Source organism: Manacus candei, unplaced genomic scaffold, assembly GCF_025592945.1.
Source record: "Manacus candei isolate 608988 ecotype Guabito, Panama unplaced genomic scaffold, ASM2559294v1 h1tg000015l, whole genome shotgun sequence".
In the NCBI taxonomy this organism is placed as follows: Eukaryota; Metazoa; Chordata; class Aves; order Passeriformes; family Pipridae; genus Manacus; species Manacus candei.
In genome coordinates this window covers 22,035,806-22,056,560 of record NW_026138063.1, presented here as the reverse complement: position 1 = coordinate 22,056,560, position 20,755 = coordinate 22,035,806, and the positions used below count along the sequence as shown (strand labels likewise).

General features: G+C 50.7%; 1 protein-coding gene across 3 annotated transcripts in view; it reads right to left on the bottom strand.

Annotated features, from left to right (window-relative positions):
• Positions 1-1,199: 1,199 nt before the first annotated feature.
• KY (kyphoscoliosis peptidase) overlaps positions 1,200-20,755 on the bottom strand; it is a 32,023-nt gene continuing 12,467 nt past the window's right edge. For 2 of the 3 annotated variants that reach the window (XM_051781786.1, XM_051781788.1), the window contains exons 4-14: positions 17,590-17,652; positions 15,484-15,558; positions 13,833-13,907; positions 13,645-13,686; positions 12,961-13,011; positions 11,168-11,250; positions 10,695-10,803; positions 9,193-9,310; positions 4,721-4,909; positions 4,010-4,200; positions 1,200-3,175 (exon numbers count right to left, since the gene is read on the bottom strand). In XM_051781786.1, coding sequence (XP_051637746.1) covers positions 2,268-3,175; positions 4,010-4,200; positions 4,721-4,909; positions 9,193-9,310; positions 10,695-10,803; positions 11,168-11,250; positions 12,961-13,011; positions 13,645-13,686; positions 13,833-13,907; positions 15,484-15,558; positions 17,590-17,652 — 1,904 coding nt within the window. In that variant the 3' untranslated portion in view covers positions 1,200-2,267. Of the gene's footprint in view, positions 3,176-4,009; positions 4,201-4,720; positions 4,910-9,192; positions 9,311-10,694; positions 10,804-11,167; positions 11,251-12,960; positions 13,012-13,644; positions 13,687-13,832; positions 13,908-15,483; positions 15,559-17,589; positions 17,653-18,609; positions 19,177-20,755 lie in introns of those variants that run through there. The other variant, XM_051781787.1, reaches the window with a different exon arrangement.

Below are 20,755 nucleotides of genomic sequence, written 5' to 3'. Positions count from 1 at the left end.
TAACGTTGAGGAGTTAAAGTCTGTCTGTGCCTCTGCAGATGTGTGTAATTGCAGGTGCCTGGGTTTCGCAGGGTTGGATGGCAGGGAGAGGGATTACTCCCTGAGATTGTGCTATATAGGGGGCAATACTGTATAAACTACCCTCTCTATTCCTTTGGAGTAATTTTTTGTTGCCCCTACCATCTGGAGACAGAAATAGAGCATGTGGAGTTAGAGAGAGACCTTGTGAAAGTGAGTCTTTGAGACGAGGAGCAGGGGCCACGCTCACAGCAGTGTCACTAAGCAGAAAGGCTGTGCTGTGTCTGCCAGCTACTCCTGCCTGTTTGTGAGTGAACATCAAGTGTTTGGTTCCACAAAGGGTGTCTGTGATTCAGTATCCTTGACTCTGTTATGTGGAAGAAGTTGTTTTCTGTAGTCCCTAAGCTCTCTGAGATGCCTCCTTATCCTCCCATTGTAAGAAGTGATGTGTTTGACTGGGTCAGTGTGACCTGTGAAATGAAAGCTGCTGCAGTGTGTCCTCCTTGATCTGAAAAGTGGGATCTGAGAAAAAAGGATCCTTCTGCCAGGCACCAAAATAAACCAGGGCTGTCTGTGCTGACAGACAATACTTGCTTTAGCCTTCAAGGTCCTTAGGTAATCAAAAAATCCCCGAGTGTGTCTTGCATCTGTGCTGTTCAGTCTGTGTTGGTGTCCGGGGAGCAGAGCCTGCTGAGCTGCAAGGCTTGTTAGTGTTCCTGCAGGGAGGAGCTGCTGCCACCAGTTTTTGAGGGCAAAGACACTTAGCTGTTTAGGGGAGGACTTAAAACCTACTTTTATGTCACATATGGAGCCTCCTTGTCTCCCAAGTACAAAAAACCCCCAAAGCATTGCTGTACTCCCGGCACCCTGGCGTAAGCCCTGTTAGGTTACATGTTGTGTTTATGCTTGCAAATCGTGTCTGCAGCATCCTGTGTCCTCACAGAGAGTTCTGATACTTGAATCTGGCTCCAGGTAGTCAAGGAGGTCAAACCTGGGTGCTGGGGTAGAGGGAGTAACGTGGGAGTAATCCTCCTGCAGATGGGCAGCCCTGTGCCAGCATGAATAACTCCTGCCACTCAGTCACGGGGGAGGAGAGAGTGTAGGAATAACCCACCTTTCTTGTGTGGAAAATGCAGCAGCTTTGTGAAGAGAATTCATATTGTTGGGTCAAGGAAACAGAGTGCAAAAACATAACAGGTTTATTTTCAATTCAAGCTCAAACATAGTATCATTTGGGTCATGCTAATGCTCACTGACATCTGAATCAATTGTGAAAATGTTGCTCCATCTTAGGACATGCATTTGTGGTGGGATTCACTAGAAGCCCCCCTTTCCTTGTGCATGGTTTTTTTTTTTTTACAAGAGTACAGCACCAAATAGTTTTTACATGATAATAATGTCACTCAGCTTGCTATCCCACAGAACCCCATCAGTTTTTAGATGCAATGTTGCGTAGACAGATTGGAGTAAGGAGTGGTTGTTCTCCATTTTACTGTAGTTTTAGTTATGGAAACACCTGTATGCTTGAGATATAGTTACAGGAGAAAAAGTGTTTACAATACTGTAATATAAAAAGGTAAAAATGATTGTATGGTATATACAATTGTATTATTGTATATTGTAAATATTTATTGTATTTAAGAGTCAATGTAAAAAGCAATTTTGCAGTATCACTTAAATCTGTAAGACAATGAAGTGCACAAGGAAACTTCATGTTGTGTCTTCTTCCTAACACTTCTCTCTCTCCTTGGATACACAACTTGACTAAAGATGTACAGAAACTCAGTTTAAATATCCTGAAGTTCCTTGTGCCCAGTGTTGCTGCTCAAAACCAGGGTGCACTTTCTTTGTCGGGCCCCATAACTAGGTGAATTCTTCTTGGAGTAGCCCTTGTAAGACTTTTCTTATGGTCCATAATTTGGAAACCAGTAATCACTCTTGGCTAAAGAGTGACCTATGGCCAGACAGTCAGTTGTTTTCTTCAATATATTTGTCTGGACAGTATTACTGAAACATTGGTGAGCTTTTTATCTCATGTCTTCCACTGCTGCTCCCTTCTTAACAGGATTTTCTGTTTCTTTGACCGTCTTCGAGCCCGTGGTCTTGCAAAAGCCTGCAAGCGTTGTCCTGCCATTTGTTGAAAGAACAGATTTTGCTGAGAGGATGAGTGATCTCCTAAAGCTGTGTTGGCCTGGGGCATGTTGGGAAGGTTGGTTCATGCAGGTGAGTGAAAGAACAAGGAGTGAGTATTACTGGGCCTCAACTTCGTATTTGAGGACGTGTGAGTAAAAGCTGTGGTTGGCGTTCTCGTGCACCATCACAAACACCTCTCTGCACCCCGAGGTGTTGCAGGTTCCCTCCCAGCAGCCTCTGTTGTGGGTGAGAGGGTAAGTGTTCTCAGCCTGAACCAGCACCTTGGCTATGCCGTGCATTTTGAGTTTGAACTGGACGTTGCGGTTGGCGGGCAGCAGGCCCGACAGCGGCTCCAGGATTTCGTAGTCTTCCATCCACTTGCTGTAGCTCTGGGGGAAGGCCGGCCACTTCACCTCCGTGTTCAGGCACGTGATGAGGTAGTTGAAGATGTAGTCATAGTTACCGGGATCCGACCTCTTCTTGGAGTAGATTTTCAGCACGAAGTTCCCGGCGTGCGGGAGGTGGAGCTTGAGCTCGATCTGGTTCCCGCGGCGGATTTGCATGATGTGCCGCCGGCCCATGTCCTCGGCGAGGCCGCTGCCGTCGGCGTGCAGGGAGCTCAGCACGCTGATGTCCTTGCCCAGGGTGAAGGTGAGGGAGCAGCGCCCGTCGTTGGTGTGGATGGTGGGCTCGCGGTGGGACGGCCGCAGGAAGCCCTGGCGCTCCGAGAACCAGCTGGGTCCCACGGGCTGGTGCAGGTCCTTTGGGAAGCGCGCGGCCTCGTCCACGGACTCGCACTCCACCATGTACTCCAACACGCAGCTGTAGACACCGTCCGAAGCCTCAGCTTTGGAGGGCTTGGCGAAGATCTCCAGCTTGTGCCTCCCTGTCTCCTGTGGGTAGATATCCAGCTTCATGCCGTGCTTTTTCAAAGTCATTAAACCGTGTTCATCTGTTCCCTTCAGCTTAAACGTAAATAACGTGCCAGAGCGGCAATCCACGGATACAGAGGCTTTTCCATTTACTAGGAAATAAAAAAAAAAAAAGAGTGCATAGGAGTGTCAGTACAATTTTTGCATGTACACCCTGTTCTGGGAAGGCTAATCTGTCCAAATAAATCGCTGCTTCTCTAACAGTAGAACGAAGAGCTGTAATTGGCAGGTCATAGCTTGGACCTGTGGCCCTCAAAAAGGAGTGGCCTTTGTTTTGGAGATGTGCATTTATCCTGTTCTGAGGTCTGAAATGGAGCTGTGGTCCAATAGAACATGAAAGCCTGTGTGAAATATAACTGAAACTGCCATCAGGCCAGGCCGGACGGGGCTTGGAGCAACCTGATCTAGTGGAAGATGTCCCTGCCCGGGGACAATCTTTAAGGTTTCTTCCAACCCAAACCATTCTGGGATTCTGTAATTTTATTATCAGCCCATGTGCTCGTGAAGGGCTTGATTAGAGGTGATCAGACCCAACTGCTAGTCCAGTAGCTGCTCCCAGGAGCTTCAAAGTCCACTGTGTAGGTATGAGATACTCTGCCTCCCTGTGAGCCTGTTCCCAAACAGCTTGAAGACTTCATTAAGTCCTAAAATGTTGTTGACTCTGCTGTTGACAGAGTTTTAACTCTGTGTTCTCAGCACTCATAAATTAGCCATCCAGTTAAATTCCTGCAGCTCTTGGAAAATCTGAGGGATGTGATCTTGAACATGGGCCCTGGTGTTCAGTGCTGGTACCTGAGTGGTTTTATGCTAAAAGAGCTGCTGGACTCAGGGTGCTCAGCATTCCTCAAGAAGGGCACAGCAGCGTGTGCTGGATGCGGGATGAGGGAGGGAAGCTGCTCTACAGCTGCTGTTCCATGGGGTATTACCTGTTTGGATGATGGGTGTCTCTGGGTGCGAGGCCAGCAGGCCCAATGTGTAGAAGTTGCTGCTGTGCAGCATGTTGTTCTCAAATTCCTTCAGCGTCAGGGTGGGTTTCAGGAGCTGCCAGTTGCTGTTATCTGGGAAGTGATTGTTAATGAACAGAGCCGGGTGAGTCAGAAAGTAAAACTCATTGTACCTGGAAAAGAGGGAAGAAATTAAAGGGATGTGAGTAATAGTAAGAACTGAATTCTTCCCCCGCAGTGATGGTGGGCTCGGCAGGAGGACGTTGGAGTGCTTTGAGCTGCTGACAGACTGAGATCGCTGGGTTTGAAATCCTCCAGGCAGAGAAGAAACCTGAGCTTTGGGATAAAACCCAGGTATTTGCACTTTCTCCCTCCTGAAGAAAGAGGCAGGCCCTGGGTGTTGATTGAAATGGATTCACAAAAGCTGTGAATCGAGTGCCACAGAGAATTGCAAAAATCTGAACGAGTGATAAGAAGAACCAGTGGCCCTTTAGCAGGTTGTGGCTTGCTGCTCAGGCTGCTGCCTTTCTACAGATCATGCTCTATCCCCTGTATAGGCAGCCCTGGTACCTTGTCAGGGCTTTGGGTCTTCCTGTGGCACCTAAAGTTTGTCCCTGTTTGGTTTGCCAAACCCATCAGCTTTCTTTGTGCCTTCGTGGTGGGTTTGTATTAACCTAGAGAGTGGTTCTTTACCTGCGGGTGAACTTGGTGAAGGAATCATCAACAGAACCACTTCCCCAGGTGCTGTCCAGCAAATGCCACCTTCCTTCAATGTAGACAGCGTTCCAGGCGTGGTCAGAGTTCCCTGTGAAGGTCTGCCCGATCTTGTACCCGTATCCCTTGGCGTGTCCCGACAGCTTCTTGCACTGGACCCCTGCAATACTGAGAGGGAATGATAAGATGCAGCAGATTTGTTTTACACCTGTCAGGTACTTCTGTGGAAGGAAAAAAGGTGATGATGCCTGAGGTTCTGGGTAGGGCTGTTTGGGCTCTTTGTTCTTGCACCCTTTGCACACAGACTCAGAAGGAGCGTCCCGCTGGAGTTTTTGCCTTTTCCCTCCCAGTTTTTGCATATTCCCTCTCTTTTTGCCTGATGCACCATCAATTCAGCGCTGTTAGAGGATGACAAAGATAAAGTGGGCTTAATTGCTCTCTGTCTTGTTACTCAGTGGAATCCCTTTGATGCTGTCCACAATTGTAATTATAAATTAAAAGTGCAGTCTGTTCCTCTCCTGTGACGGGGGGCCTGGTGTTTGACACCAGCTAAGGTACCTCAGACCTCACGGGACTGTGGATGCTGATTTAGTTTCCTGAAAGAGTGAGCTTGTGCTTGCCCAGGGTGGAAATGATTAAATAGTCTCTTTCTAAAAACATAATGAATACCTGCGTGGATGTGTAAATAAGATTTAAATAAGCACTGTGTTAATAAGCTCTCCGCTGATGATAGCAGTGGATTCTAACACTGGCATCTTATTTCAGCATTAATCTAAAATTGCTTCACTTGGAGGATTGTCTTTTGTGTAGGACAGCATTGACATTTTTCTTCCTTATTGAAAAGTGTGCTAAATGGAACAACTACCTTAAGTAATAAACTGTGCAGGCTTCTGAAGCAAGATTGTCTGCATACCGTGGGTTTAGCTCAGGAGAAAAGTGATATTTATGGGGAAGATAATTAGCACGGCTGTTAAGAAGTTGAGGTCTGCTAACAGATACTGGCTGGCAATTGGCAGTGCAGTGCTGCTTGTAGGAAGGACTGTTTTTGCCATGGAGAGGATGCTGGTTTCGAGGGAAGGTGGGCACCTCAGCAAAGGAGGGGAGGGAGCAGCAGCAGCGGGGCCCTGCCTGTTATGTGGGTACCCAGAACAAATGTGACCAGGCTGCAGAGAATGCCACGGAGTACCCTGGTGCTGCAGGGGTCTGGAAAACCCTTGCCAGCCCACAGTCCCCTGTGAGCCAAATTCTGTCGTGGAGCTGGGCAGAAAATCTGGAACAACTCCACTGATGAGACTGGTGAGAGCTTGGATTTGCATGATGTAACTGAGACCAGGCGCTGGCCCGGGTGAGCTTTAGGGAAGATTTGATCCTGGGAGTTTCAAGGAGTTAAGCACCATGTTCCCACTAATTTCATGGGGATTGGTGTCTAATCCTTCCAGGCTCCTCTAGACATTCTTGTTAGCTGGGATATTCAGAGGGAACATTAAGGGGCAGGTTCTGCCATTGGCTCTCACTGCTCTCAATTACAGTGAACGCTGGCAAAGCAGCAAGAAGAGTTTGTGCTTGGATGTGTTCGAAGTTCCCAGAAGAAAGGCTGGAGCATTTAGACAGTGACCTCTCTAGTAAAAGGCAAAAATCCAGGCTTAAACATCCTTTAAAAAAGCAGTTCTGTAGTGGTGAAAAGAGTGATCCTGTATAAATGAGTTTATACAGATAAATTAAGCAGGCAGAGAGAAGAGATGGGGAAGGTCTCTAGAGCTTGTGGACGTGGCAGTGTGATGGTGGAAGATGGCCTAAATACGAACTGGACTGGAAGAACTGACTTAAGAAACATTTGGCAACATTTGCTTGGTGTAGCAATGAGGTTAAACACAAAGTTGCTTTTCTGTTTAAAAAAGAGTAGAAGATAGTCCCTTTGATTTTAGGTTGACTTTGATAATTTCCTCTAAGAAAGGAGCAAATCTGGCTTCTCCAGAGGGAGAGAATGGTTTATCTTTGTGGTGGGTAGGTGTATGTCTCTGTACCTGAAAAGAGGGAAAGGTTCTGACTGTAGGAAACAGGAGAGGCAAGAGGCTGTGAAACCTGAATTATTTACAGGCTGGTTCTGAAGAAGGAGCAGCTCAGTGGGCTGATCCACTGTAGGCAGTGCAGCCAGCTTTGCTCCCAGAGGTGCTGCTGGAACCTCTCCTGGGAAAGTAATTGTTGTGCCTTCATCACTAATCCTGGTGAGTGAGTCTCTCCCTAAATCCAGGCTGCTGGGTCTGCCCTAAATTGAATTTGTGAATTTACACTCCCTGATTCACTCGGCCGTGCTACCTCCTCAGGTTTGCCTGTCAGATGAGAAGCCAGTTCCTGATAAATGCTGCTGAAATATTGGTCAGGAGCCCATGTTTGCATTCATTGCAATCACATCTGATATTTGGAAAGTGATGTTTCATGGACAGCTTCCCACTGTCTGTGCCCACCTTTCCTCTGTGACAGGAGTCTCAGCTAATGGGAAGAAGTCAGGCTGCCAAAGCTGTGCTCAGAGGTGACAGAGTTGTGTCTGCAACAGGAATTGTTCCCTCTGGCACTGGGACAAGTAAGACTCAATCAGTGTCAGACATTGACTTTGACAGGACCTTTGGGGGGGACTCCTGGTGACTGGCAAATTGGGTTGTTTGTTCAAGTTCCCTCACAGGAGCTAGGTAAAAAAGGCATGATAACACACCTTTTTTTCCCCCAAAACTTGGCTCTGAAAAACCTCCCTGTAAGATAACTGCTCTTTGCCTCTTGTCTTTCTGCTTAAACTCAGTATAAGACTTGAAGAGAGCACGGGAAGAAGGGATGAGGAGATGTCTGTGCAAGAAAGGGGTGTTATCTGTGAGTACAGTTTTTCAGGAAAGGAGCTAAACATTTAGCTAAATGACAACAGTATTTGACAACATAATAGGCTGCTTGACTGGGAGGTTTCCTGAATCACATAGTGACTAATCAATCTGGAACTGAGGAATTATGAGTAAATCAACAGCACCTTTAAATAGTCAAAAATATCCTTGGCAAGATTAGTGCTTTTAATGAACTAAACATATGCTTTTTAATGAACAGATGCAAATTTCCTCCTCCCTCAACTGTTAATAACTGTTCCATAAGATGCAGCTATAAATTCACATGTCACCATCCTATTTCTTTATGTTACTCTTTAGAAAGCAAGTTACAATATCATAGAATGGTTTGGGTTGGAAGGGACCAAATACATATCATGGGATATGTTGTTGGTTGGAAGCACTCTCCACTTCAGTATGTTGGTTTTCTTTAAACCTCTCTTTTCCCTGTAGCTTTTGTGGTGAAAACCTTACCAAAACTTTTGGGATGGTGTGGAAAACCAGTTGTTACTTACACATGTGATTAATAACTGGTCTTTGATTTTTCCAAGGAAATCTTGTACATGGAAGGTGCTCCCTGGGAAAGCCACCTCACAAGCCACCCTCTTAGGATTGCTGTAGGAAGTCCCTTCCAATCTCATGTCCCTGAGTCATCAGGTCCAGTTTTCTCTTGGACAACACTTCTGCATAAGGCTGGTCCCCAAACTCACCAGGCACCTTCCTTGCTTTCACTACTCATCCAAGGCAAACTCCTGGGAGAGGAGAGGTGCTGGGAGAGGAGAGATGTTGCTCCTTGCTGTGGCATTTGAGGGTTGCCTTGTGCTACAGCCGTCTCCTTTCCTTACTGGATTGGAGGGATGTGAGGGAGAAGGGATTTGGGATGCATCCATCTGCAAGGCCCCCGTGCTCCCTGCCAAGGAAGGGGCTGCCTCTTGTGTGATTTGTGATTGTAAAGTTCTGTTGTGAGGGAAATTTATGGGACTAATCCCCAGTGAAGTCCATGAGGTTTTGTAGGCAGGAGAATGGCTTTTAGTCATTAAATGCCAGGGTAGCTATAAAATGGGAAGTGCATTATTACCCTCAATGGTGATGCACCTTGAGATTGGCCTCAGAAAATAGCCTGAGTGTCCCTGTGGTGCTTCTGGAAGGGACAGAGATCTCCAGAGGGTTTTGGGAAAGCTCCTTCTGGGGGTGTGCATACCTCTTCCACGGGAGCACGTTGCAGACAGCGCTCCTTGTTCAAGTCTTGCTCTGCTTTTAACCTTCACATCCAGATACTCCAAGGAAAATCCTAGTTCTTCTAATCAAATTAGCTCCGTGTTTTCATCTGCCATTATGTTAATGCAATGCGAAGCTCAGCAGATGGCACCAAGTAAATTATGCTGGGGAGGGGAGTGGAGAGAGTGGAGGAGGGAGCAAAATTGACCTTTCTAGGACTTGCTGTTTTTCCACAGCATGGCTTGAAAGCTGAAGTTCCATGTCCTGCTTAAAGTCACATCAGTCAATGCAAAGGCAGACAGGATAGGCACGGAGATGACAGGGAATGTTAACTCTCCCTGGCACTGAATGTTTCTGAAGTTAATTTACCTGCACATTTGCTCGAAGAGCTCGGCGTAGCCCTCGCAAATGCTCTTCCCCATCTGAAGCACATCCTCGGCCTTGCTCGACAGCTGGCTTTTGTTGTGGTAGCCCACGACGTCGTATTCTGCAGGAGGGAACACAGGCAAAAGTTCATCCAAAGGCCTGGGGCGGTGGGATCGATGGGCAGCGGGAGCAGCGCTCGGGTTGCTTTTCGTCTCCGTGAGCGCGAGCGGAGAGGAGGGAGAGAAGGGAGCGGTGGCACGTGCTGGGGACAGTGCTGGGGGCAGAGGGAGGGCTCTGCCCCTCATCACCCTGTGTCTGAGCCTGGGCTGGGGTTTAGCACTTGAATCCAAATGGGAGGAAAACTCTGATTTTTTTTTTTTTTTTGGGGGGGGGGGAGTGGGCATCCCCAGGGGTTGCCCTTGTATGGAGGATCTACAGTCTCAAGAGTTCCCAGTAAAAACCAGAGCACTCTGCATTTGAAGGAATCAGACTGGTGTTACCTCAAAGGAAACCACTGAGCTTTTTGCACTCTTTATGTGCAGTTTGTATTAAAAATACCTAGAAAGCAGCTTGTTGGGAAATACCCGAAGTGATTTGTTGCAAGTGAGTCATAAAATTTGAGAGTGGCTTGGGTTGGAAGGGACCTTAAAGCCCATCTCATTCCAACCCCTTGCCATGGGCAGGGACACCTTCCACCAGACTGGGTTGCTCCAAGCCCAGTCCAGCCTGGTGATACTAATACCTGGAAGCATAAGAAGTCTTGATTTGTTGGAATGAATGCAGAAAAGCAGCACAGCAGGGCTCCCTCAGGCAGAGCTTGAGGAACCGGTCTGGGAAGGTTAATTCAATGCCCACCAACCTTGGCCGTGTCCACAACCTCTTTCTTAAAATACGGATGTATTTTTCTGACAAAGCTCTCAGAAATGCTGCATCAGCTGTTTCAGCCTCCCCTCAGTGCTGGGGCAGGGGAAGGAAAGCTGGCAGCAGGCTCTGTGCCCGTGTGTGTGCTCTGATGAAATGCTGCCACTGCTTGTCTTTTATCCGAGGGGCTCGGCTGGTGCCTCCCCAGTGTCGGCTCTGAGGTGCTGGGACGGGCTGGCCATTCCACCAGGGCTGTTCACTGGCCTCCAGCAAAGACATGGAGCACTCTGAGGGGTGTGCAGAGCTGGCTGGCTGCACCCAGCTCTGTATTTATGCCAGAAATGGCAGCTAAAATAATGGTGAGTGCTACTGCTGCATGGGGACAGCAGCCCATCACGGGATTGAGTTGGGTGGGAAGAGGTGCCCAGGGAGCAGTGCTCTCACTGAAAATCCATCCAGGAAAGGAGTTTATATTGTCAGTGCTCTTCCAGGATAGATAACGTTGCATGATGAGAAAACCTCAGGATATAAATACCTGAGGTAAACACCTCCAGAAAGCCTTCCTTCCACCCAGCACATGGAACTAGCCCACAGATACAAACTTCCAGCAACAGCCTTATTTTCCATTGAGGATCTCAGCCTACCTATGTGGTGGCATATCCACATCCATATGGCTCGGACCTTTTCCAGCTCAGTCCGGGCTTGTTTAAGCAGGGCTTTGACAAGGTCCTCCACGCTGCTCTTGACATTCACCTGTGTGAGGAGGAAGCACTGCATTGGTCATGGGGAAGAAATCTCTGTGGTAGATCTCCTGTCCTCCCCACTCCCTTGTTCTTCTGAAACCAGTGAGACCCCAACTGCCAGAGACTCCTCTGCCTCCCGTTTCTGTAACAATGGAACTACAATTCTAGGTCCGTGTATTTTTGGTTATAGTTCCCTCCTAGTGTGGGATCTCTTTGCTGATGTTTGCAGGGAAATGGTTTTTCGCTTGTTTGGGAGATTTTGAGGCCATTGCCCCATAGCTCAGCCTAAGCTGGTGTCAGTTCTGGGAGCCAGGTTTCATGGAACGTCCCTGGAGGGGAACTGGGAGGAGGACAGAGGCAAAAGCAAGACTTACTTTTAATGCGTAGTCATCCAGCTTCTTAAGTTGCTGCAGATCTACTGGCATGGATTTCAAAGAGGATTTGTCCCATGGATACGCTGGGAAGAAACGAGTTGTCATTGTTTTGGGAAGGGAGGGTGTGTTTTTCCTGGCTGTATGGTTGAAGAAGGGGACAGAGCTCAGGGAGGAATCCATCAGCGGGTGCTTAGGGAGCAGAGGACATGAGGGCACCCGCAGCAGGTCCCTGCCAGCTGCATGGAAAGCAGGAGCCATCCTGTCTAGTCTGCTAGAATTTGGGCAGTGCTGGAGTGGGAGCTGCCTCTGTGACTTTGGCACTGCATAACAGCATAGGAAATCCCAGGATATCGTATGGAGGGGCAGGAGATACAATGGAGAACTGGCAGGGAAAATCTGTGCTGTGCAAGCCCTGGAAAAAAACTTCATTTCTTAAAAAGCACATAAAGATCTGGATTTGCCCAGGAGTTTTGCATGGTAAAGGGCCACGATTCTGCAGGAATTCAGGCCCATGAGGAATGTCACACTGGGAGCAGTTGGTCTGAAACAACTGTACCTCACTCTCTGTCTGTGTCTTTGCAGGCTTCAGGCCCCTGGTTCTCATCAGTGTGAAGAAAGGGTTAATAACTTGCCCTAATTAATGAGATAACTGATTTTTTTAACAGTCCTGGAATGAGCTGACAGTGCTGTCTCCCATTGGTGAGCCTGAACCTCAGCCCTCCCTGCTCTGCTGGCTGGTGAGAGGAGAACTGAGTGCTACAGCCATCTCTCCCCTGTCTTGTGCTGTCAGAGCCATTCAGGATTGAGACACTCCTCTAGCTCTCTCCATAGGATTGTTATTTCTCTGGAAAAAAGGATTTAAGAGATCCTGAAGTGCAAACCCTCTTGTGTGACCCCTGAGTGCTGGGAGAGGTGAATGAACAGTGCAGTGGAGCTGCTGTTTGCCTGGAGCATGGATTGCCTTGGGCTGGGGTTGGGCACAGCTGGTCACTTCAGCTTTATTTGTGACCCTGCTTAGGCAAGTGGGACCCCCCTCTGCCTGCTCAGCAAGTGCTGGGAGCAGGATGCACAAGAGGCTGCAAGAGCCTCCTGTCCCACTTGAGAAGCCAGCAGTGCCTCTGGAATCTGTATTCATCCCCTGCTCCCCCTCCAGCTCCCCAAACCAAGTCTCTGGCCCAGGCTCCAGCCCGCTGTGGGGGTGGCCAGAAGGTCTATTCCTGACTTGCAAAGGTGTGTTGTTAAGGTGAGCCCTGCTCTTCCGGGAAACCTCTGCCCCAGGGAAGGGTTTTGGGGACATCCCACATCCCAGTTCCAGTGCTGCCTGCCAGGTGGGACGCAGGCACAGGGATGTGCATGGGTGGCCTGTATGCCAAAATTCGTGTTTCTATATCAGGCTTGTTTGTTTATCTGTGTTTTCCCTGAAAAGGGGCTGTTACACTGACCCAAAGAGAGAGAAAGCAGATTTACACGTTTAAAGGTTCCCCCTCTATACAGCTTTGAAAATTACTTTTTGTCTTTTGGGAAGGGGATTTCGTTGTGTTTTTTGTTTTTTTTTTTAAATTTGGTTGTCAGGGTTGTCTTTGCCAGGTTATAGAGGCACAGCTCCATGCAGGAGTGAGATCTGCAGTGATGTGCAGTTAGTCTGGGTTGTGTCTCTGCTGAGGAGCCTTCCCTGACTGTGGAGCCTTGGGAAGGGCTTGGGCACAGTGTGATGTTCCCAAAGCCGCCCCCATCAGCCATCCCGACGGGCAGGGGGTTGGGAAGCTGAACGCCGCTTGTGGTAAAAGAGTTACCGTGCAGGTCTTTTGCTCCCGGTGGCCGCGGGGCCTCGGTTCCCTGGAAACCTGCAAAGTGGAGAAGGGAGCGTGAGGTGGGAAGTTGTTGGCAGGGGAGAAAAGAGAAGCAGAAATAGGTGGTTCTGGGGAGCAGGACTGGGTGGAAGAAGCTGGAATTGAGGCTCTTCTTTGCCCATTCCCTTGCATTCTGACGTGCATGTCAGCACCCTGCGGAGTGTGCTCCGAGTCCCCTCCCTGCCATCCCACCGAGGCCACATTCCCCAGCAGTCAGGCATCTCCTGTTCTAGCCCAAGGGCTGGGGACATCAAACCCCAGCCCACCACGGCCAAACCCCCCCAGGGGTGGAGGGGGGAGAGCTGAGCTCCAGAGCTGCCAGTCTATAACCCCACGGAGCTCTGCGGCCCCTGGAGGGTTTCTGAGGGACCCCACGGCCCCCAGACTGTCAGCACCTGCCTTGTGCCAGGGCTGGAGGAGGAGGAGACCCCCCACCCCAGGAGCAGAAGGATTTTGCTCCTCAAGCCGCAGGCATGGGCAGGAACCAGCAGCATCTCCCCTCAGGGAGAACGGGGTTGGCGGCCTCTCAGGAGCCCCCGACGGGCAGGAGGAGCCCGCGTCCTCCTGGGAACAGCTCCCCGGGTGAGGGATGGCTTGGAGACGTGCTGTGGTAGAGCAGAGCCTCACCTTTGTTGTTGTGTCCTCTCAGGCCGGGAAGCCGCTGGGAACCTGCAACAACCCGGCACGGTGAGTGGGATGAGCACAGCCCTGCCCCGGCTGCAGGGGCACAGCGTCCCCTCCGGCTCCCCCGGCTTCTGCACAGGGAGGGAAGGATGCTCCCAGCCTCTGCCAGGGCTTAAAGCCAGGGAATGTACCTTTTTCCAAGGAGAGTATCCTGATGGGTTTGAGGGGGGTATCCTCAGAATGAATCTCCACTGTCACTTGGGTTCCTGGAAGAAATGATGATAAACTCCCTAAGAAATGGAAAACTAACCAGGATTTGGAGGAGAAGGGTGGGATTGCCTGCTGAGGCAGCTCTTAACTTCAGACAAAGCAGCAGCTCTGGTGATTGCAAAGGTTTATCACCATGTTAAAGAGCTCTTGATGGAGCTGTGGAAAGCAGAGAATCAATGTCTTTCATTGATTTTTCCTGGAATTAAACAGAAAAAGGCTTGGAGCAATGAAAATGGTTAGACTTGTGATACTAAAATGTCTGGCAAAGGCCTGTAAGAGGCAGTGTCCTGGCAGAGCCACATCCAGTTGTGCCATGATGCTCTAGAACAACCTCCTGTGGAAATTGGAGCGTGGTCTTTAAAGTTCCAGAGAGAGAAATACAAGGAAAAAAGTTAGGGAGTGTCTTATAAGAACTACATCATTTTTTTGAGAGAGACTGCATTTTTTGGGCAGGTATTTCAGGAGGTGTTGCAGCCCCTGAGGTTCCCTGGAGGAGCACGATGTGCTCCTGGGCTCCTGTTTCAGATCAGACAGAGGTTACCTGGGAGACTGAAGGTCAAGATGTTAATGCACCTTGGGGCTGCCATCCAGTGATACCACCTCCAATTTTATCAGGAATCTCATAACATTTGGGGTTTTCCTTGAAAGTCAGCTCTTGGAACTTGCTAATTAGGTGGGAATCTGCACTTTCATCAAAGAATAAGTTTTACCATAGCATTTAACTTTAGAAAAGTGAGGTTTCTCCTGGGATTGTGCAGAGAGGTTTGATGTCCTTTAAGCTCCAAAAGCAGAAGGTAAGAAAAGCTGTAAAACCCCTAAACACTAGAGCTTGACCCCAGTTCTGGGGTGGTGCAGGTATCAGGGTGTCAAGATCACAGCTGGCTGGTGTGTTTTGTCAGTTAATTCAAAGAAAAGTGAAGTTATTTCTCAAAGGGATGAATCCTGCAAATGGTTTGATTTCCTTAAGGTTTTTTATATTTTCAGGGGTCCTTTTCTATTTCTCATGATTATTTTACAGCTTTGGGTTTTTGTGGGTTTTCTCACCAACTTCCAATGTCTCGTTTTTTGCCCATATATTAAAATTCTTAGTTTTCAAAAAACAGACTTGCCATTGAAGAATGCCTTCTCCCAGTGAGTTTTAAAGTCATTTAACAAATGAGAAATGTAATTCCACAGGAATTTTTCAAAGTTCTACGTCCCTTGCTTTAAAAACTAACGGTATGAAATGGTCACTGATGCTTTTATGACTTTTTTTTTTAATTATTCCTGATCAAGACATCCTCATAAAGAATCATAGAATCATGGGATGGTTTGGATCAGAAGAGACCTTAAAGCTCCTCTTATTCCAACCTCCTGCTATGAACAGGGAACCTTCCACTAGACCAGGTTGCTCAAAGAAACACTTGTTCTTCTTCTTGTGCTGTGTCTTTGGCCAGCAAGTGCTTTGTGGTTGCAGCTGGCCCAGGCTGGGGTTTTATCTCCCTTTTGGGGTATTCTGAGGTTATTTTATTAGACAAAAAGCTTGTTGGCAGCTCACTGGGGGTCTGCTCTGTCTCTTGGGTCATGACTTACCTTTGTCAGAGCCCGAAGTGATGGGTTTTGTCTTGGGTTTTGTCTGCTCCCAGGGCTGCCCAGAGACACGCCAGCCTGGTTGCACAAAGGAAAACATCTCAGTGCCTTGGGGAGAGCAGAAGTGCCTGGCATGGAGGGGGGTTAAATCCGTGCCCTTGCTCAGCAGCAAAGTAAGTAACGACCCCAAAAACTCAACCCTGTCCTCCAGCTTCAAAACCCAATTGCTCATGGCCCAGGGGTGCCTGACCCCACTCCAGGGGGATGTGCCAGCCCAGGCTGCTGCTCAGGGTGCAGGTCAGGAGGTTGGGCACGGGTGTTTGAAGGGGTAGGTGGGAGGAGGTGAAGTGTTGGTGTGGTTTTCAGTGTCATTCTCATCTTCATCTGTCCCCTCTGGGAGTCCCTGGCTGTCTCTGCAATGCTGGCTGGCCTGGGAATCCTCGGAGCAGAGGGAGGTGTGGGAAGCACCTGGTGTGCCTGGGGCAGCACAGATCTGCTCCCTGGGCTGTGCTGACGGCAGCAAATGCCAGGTGATACTGAGCCCTCATTCCCACACTGCTCCCGTGCTCCAGCCTTGCCAGAGGCAGGGTGCATGTTGGCCAGGGTGATCCCTCGCTCTTTTCCAAAGTGTTGTGGGATCACCATCCCACCAGCCAGTGGAGACCAGCACCAGAGGAACCTGGGTTTCACAGCTTGTCCAGGTACCTCTCCAAGGGTCAGCCCCAGAGTGATGGGATCTTGTGGAGTAGGGCCACAGCCCCTTTGCCTCAGTGGGCTTGGGGATTATATGCTTGAAAATATTGTGGCAGCACCAGGGGTGTCAGAGGCTTCATCGGGACACTAGTGTGGCTGATTGAAGGGGAATTCATTAACCCCTGCTGTGCCAGAGGAGCCAGAGCTCCTCTGGTGTCTGAATTCCTCAGCAATCCTCAGAGGGGCTTAAACAATGCCTAACGTAGAGTTGTGAGGGAAGGATTCCCATGTGCATCCTAAATACTCCTGCCATTAATTCAGAGTGGGAAATGATCAATAAAGACCATCCTCTCATATAGGAGGCTCTGACTCTGCTCTGCAGCTCTGGTTGCAGACCCTCTTGAGCATGATGGAGGGAGAGAGTGCAGAATATTTATTTACTTCCCAGAGCGGAGGCTTTTGTTACCTGGTTTGTAAAAACCCTCAGAGTACTGCCTTGCCATGAAATATTGCTTGTTCCCAGACTGTGAGCACCCTCCAGCCACCACTGATTTCAGAGGGACTTGGGTCAGGGCTCCTGCTGAGCATTCTGCTGGGAGCAGCCGTGGCTTTTGCATGCTGCTATTGTGTGCCTGTGGAAGCAAAGCTCCTCCTTGGTGTAGCTAAAATCTACTGTCTGGTACCATGAGAATTAAGTGTCTTGCTCTACCTTTGCCCACGGCTTTCTCTGCTAAACACCATGTTAGGCTTAGACTACCAGGAAAGCAGGCGGGATGGTCTGACCCCTTCCCTGAGAACTGCTCTATCCCCTTGCACTGCAGTCCTGGGGTCATGTTCCTCCTGAACTGCTTCAGGGCAGGGGATTGGGAATTGGCAGGGGAACATCCAGGGCTAGTAGTCACATTGTTCCTGGATAGGAATCACACTTGCCTTGTGCTCAGTCTCTGAGTGAGGGAGATGAAGAAAAGACTGGTGGATAGACAGTTGAGACCCCAAAGGTTCCTCACCTTCCACATCCCAGACCCTGCCTAAGCTGTGTGAGTGCTGGGGAAGTCTCTGGAAGCTCTGTCTGCAACCTGAGTGATTTAGGGCACTGAATTTCCCCTGCCATCAGCTGGCTGTGAAACGTAAGAGCTCCGTGTACCTGTAACAGGAGCGAGCTCCGTGGCAGGACAGTCCCTGCAGACGGGTGTGTGGGGGCTTGGCAGTGCCACAACATCCCTCCTGCAGAGGAGAGCATGGAGGGGGCACTTCCCATGGCATGTGGGAAGCCCTCTGTGTGCCTCCACTGAAGCCCCCTGGAAAGGGATGGGTTGGTTGAAGCACATTTGTGCTCCAGAGGCACAGGTGGGTGCTGAGGGCTTTGGGCTGTGTGTGCTGGGGTTGGTTTATCAGTAGAGAGGGACATTCACATACCGTTAAGGTCTCTCCTCTGAGGTGGCTGTGATCTGCTGTTTCCATTGCCATCATCCTCCAGACCTGTAAGATATAAACAGGAGATTGGCAGGGTGTCCTCCTGGAGTGAGGTGCTGGCACTGTCTGGAGCCAAGCACCGCAAACCCTCTTATGTAACCCACCAACCCAGCTGAACTCAGGTGTCATCGGGATCCACGTTCCCTCTCTCATCTGCTGCACTGGGTGCAGTTCTTGTTGCTAAATACTGAGAGGCAGAAAGTGCAACAGTCCAGATCTAAGTCACTTTGATGGGCAGGTGCTGGGTGCTGTGTTAGATGAAACATGAACACAACTTTTGTGATAGCTTTGCCTATCCTTGTTAGCCTGGGACTGGTTGCCTGAAAATCCGGCTTCTCCCCAAGGTTTTAGAGCAGGAATATTCCTTCTGCTCCCTTTACTTCTGCAGGGAGGGTCCCCTTACAGTTGCAGAGCACAGCCGTGGCTTTTTGGAAGACCCGCTGCAGGATAGGAGCTGGGCCAGGGACGCCGTCCCAAGCTGCAGCTATAAATGGCTCAGGACAGTGATCGAGACAAAGCCCGGGCACACTGCAGACAAAACAGTTCTACCCCGTACTCCGGTGCAGTAGGTACCGTGTGGAGTGAAACGGGCCGAGCCCTCTCCCTGCTCCCCTCGCACAGCCGGGAGAGCCCGTGGAGGCACCTCGGGGCCACTGCAGGGCACAGCAAGGTGCAAACACGGTCCTCGGATTAGTGCCTGTGCGTGTCCCCTGCTCCTCCTGCACCCCGGGCTGCGCGCCCCGGAGCCGGACCGAGCCCCGGGCATTGCCCGCTGCACCGGGAGCGCCGGCGCGGGCACGCCGGGCTTCTGCCGAAACGGCTGCACGTCTGGGGGTTTGCAGCATGTCTGCAAAGAGGAGAAAGAGGGGGGGAAGCCCAAACCCCGCTGCAAAGCTGCTGCTTCTCTTTGCCGTCTGCGCCCGCAGCCCTCCCCGCCTCGCCCCGCCGCAGGTGGGACGTTACCTGCGCCTCGGCCGCCTCCCTTGGGCCCCTCTCGCTGCCCCTTCTCCTTGCTCGCTGCCTCCTCGGGGCGCACAATGAGCAGCAGGTTGATGGTTACTGCACTGGGGTCTGTCTTAAAGTCCATGGTACCCATCAGTGCATGGCCGGGGCGCTCCCGCCGAGCTGCCGCTGCAGCGAGCGGCCGGCTTTGCTTCCCAGCCTTGGAAAGGCGAGCGCGCTCCCGCCCAGCCGCAGCCCCGGCCCTGCCAGCTGCACCATCAGGGCTCTGCCAAAGCCGACCCTAATGAAGAGGTTACAAGTCACCTTTGAAAGGAAATCGCAGGAGGGATCCGTTTCCTAAAGCAGAGGAAGGAGCTGCGTTTTGGGCGGGGGGGTCTGGTTTCAGAGCGTGCCCCCGGCTCCCTCCCCTCGCTGCCCTTTTCGGCTTTAAGCACTTGTCTGCACTCAAATCCCCCAGCACCGCTGTTCGCTGGGGGGGATTCGCTTCCCGGCACTGGCACAAATCCTTAAAAGGCTTTCTCTTTGGATCCTGTCCCCCGGCAGAACTCAAAGGATGCTTAGGAGCGTAAATAATAACAATAACTGCGGCAGGAGGGCAGCGGTGGGGCCAAGGGGCTGGATGGAGAGCAGGCACGAGCCTGTGCAGCAGGGAGGATGAGTCTTTGCAGGGCTGGCCGGTGTGCAAAGGGACAGCAGTGATGGAAATTGCAGGGTGTAATCCTAACTGTCCCAAAGGATCCAAAAAACCCAGCTCCCACTGCCTCATCAGCCCTTGAGCCCGGCTCTCTGGGGTAGCTGGAGATGGCTGATCAAAAAGGAAAGCCCTGCAAATCCCTGGCTTTCTAGTAACTGTCCCAGCCTCCAGGAGAGGGGACATGAAGGGTTACAGTGCAGGTTAGCAACTGGGCTCAGCTGGTCCCTGCAGGTCGCAGCAGGGGCTGGCAGGGACAGGCTTTCTAATTTTACCCCTGGCCCCTGTCCCGGCCGTGCTGCCAAACCCCCGCTGGCTTGGCCGGGGGTCCCGGGGGAGCGACAGCACCTGTGGGCTGAAGGGCTCTCTGGCAGCTTTGGGAAGGGCTGCAGGAGGCACCCACTGGCAGAGAGGGGGTTCGGGAGCTTGGCATGGGCGGGGTGCTTTTTGTGGGTGTTGCTTTTCAGGCAGGAGTGAGAGAGCAGTGGGCTCTTCTGGCTGCGCGTGGGGAAAGTTGTTGTCCTGGATCCACAGGCAGGAGCTGGTACTACTACCTGGTGTTATGTTACTATGTTTGGAGGCACGGGTTTTCCCCGTGGATCTCCATATAAATCCTGTTCCCTCCCCATCTCCTGCCCCTGTGCTGTTCCTGAGCCCCTTCCAAAGCAGGGACAGCTGATACGCCCCCGTGCTCGCCTGCAAATCCAGCCCCGAGCAGCTCCTCAGCATATCCAGAAATAGTGTGCGTGACCACGGGGAGCCTTCCTCCACCCAGCTCTGCTGGTGCATCTTTGCACCATCCTGCACCCTCTGTGCCCCCCTGGATGGTGCCACAGCATCCCTACCAGGAGGGGAGTGTCAGGAATGGGATGTGTGTGTAACCCCCAATAATGGAGCGAGAGTTCCGTGTTGGGATGGATGATGATGTTGTCGTTAGTCCAGGTAGTGGTTTTGTTTTTAGTTTGCTCATTGGAGTGATTTCAGGTTCAGGGGTTTCTAGTTCAGCTCTGGCCACGAGGAGCTGGCTGGAGGTGGTTAAACCTGGTGAGGAGAAGGAGGGCCAGATGCATGCTGAGCTGGGCTGGGCTCCGCCAGGCAGACTTTCCAAGCCATCTGGGGCTTGCCCGTCTCCAGGTCCCCAAGATTTATGGCTGGAGTGACTTTCTAATCACACTTTTGCCATCTGCCTGTTGGCCTTTAGCACTCCCCTCTCACCTGTCACTGAGCCCTGCAGCTCCTGCCTGTTCCTGCCCAGCACAGAGCACCCTTTCCTCCCCAGCCACTCATCTGGGGTGCAGCCCTTGGCCCTCTGGGCCCTTCTCCCTCATGTCCCGGGTGGGACAGTCTGATCTCCTGAACTACTCATTGGCATGGCTGAATCCTAAATCTGGTCTCCCCTCAGCCCTGCACCAAATTCTGCTCTAAGCCTCTTCTCTCTGCTCCTGCCTCCCACCC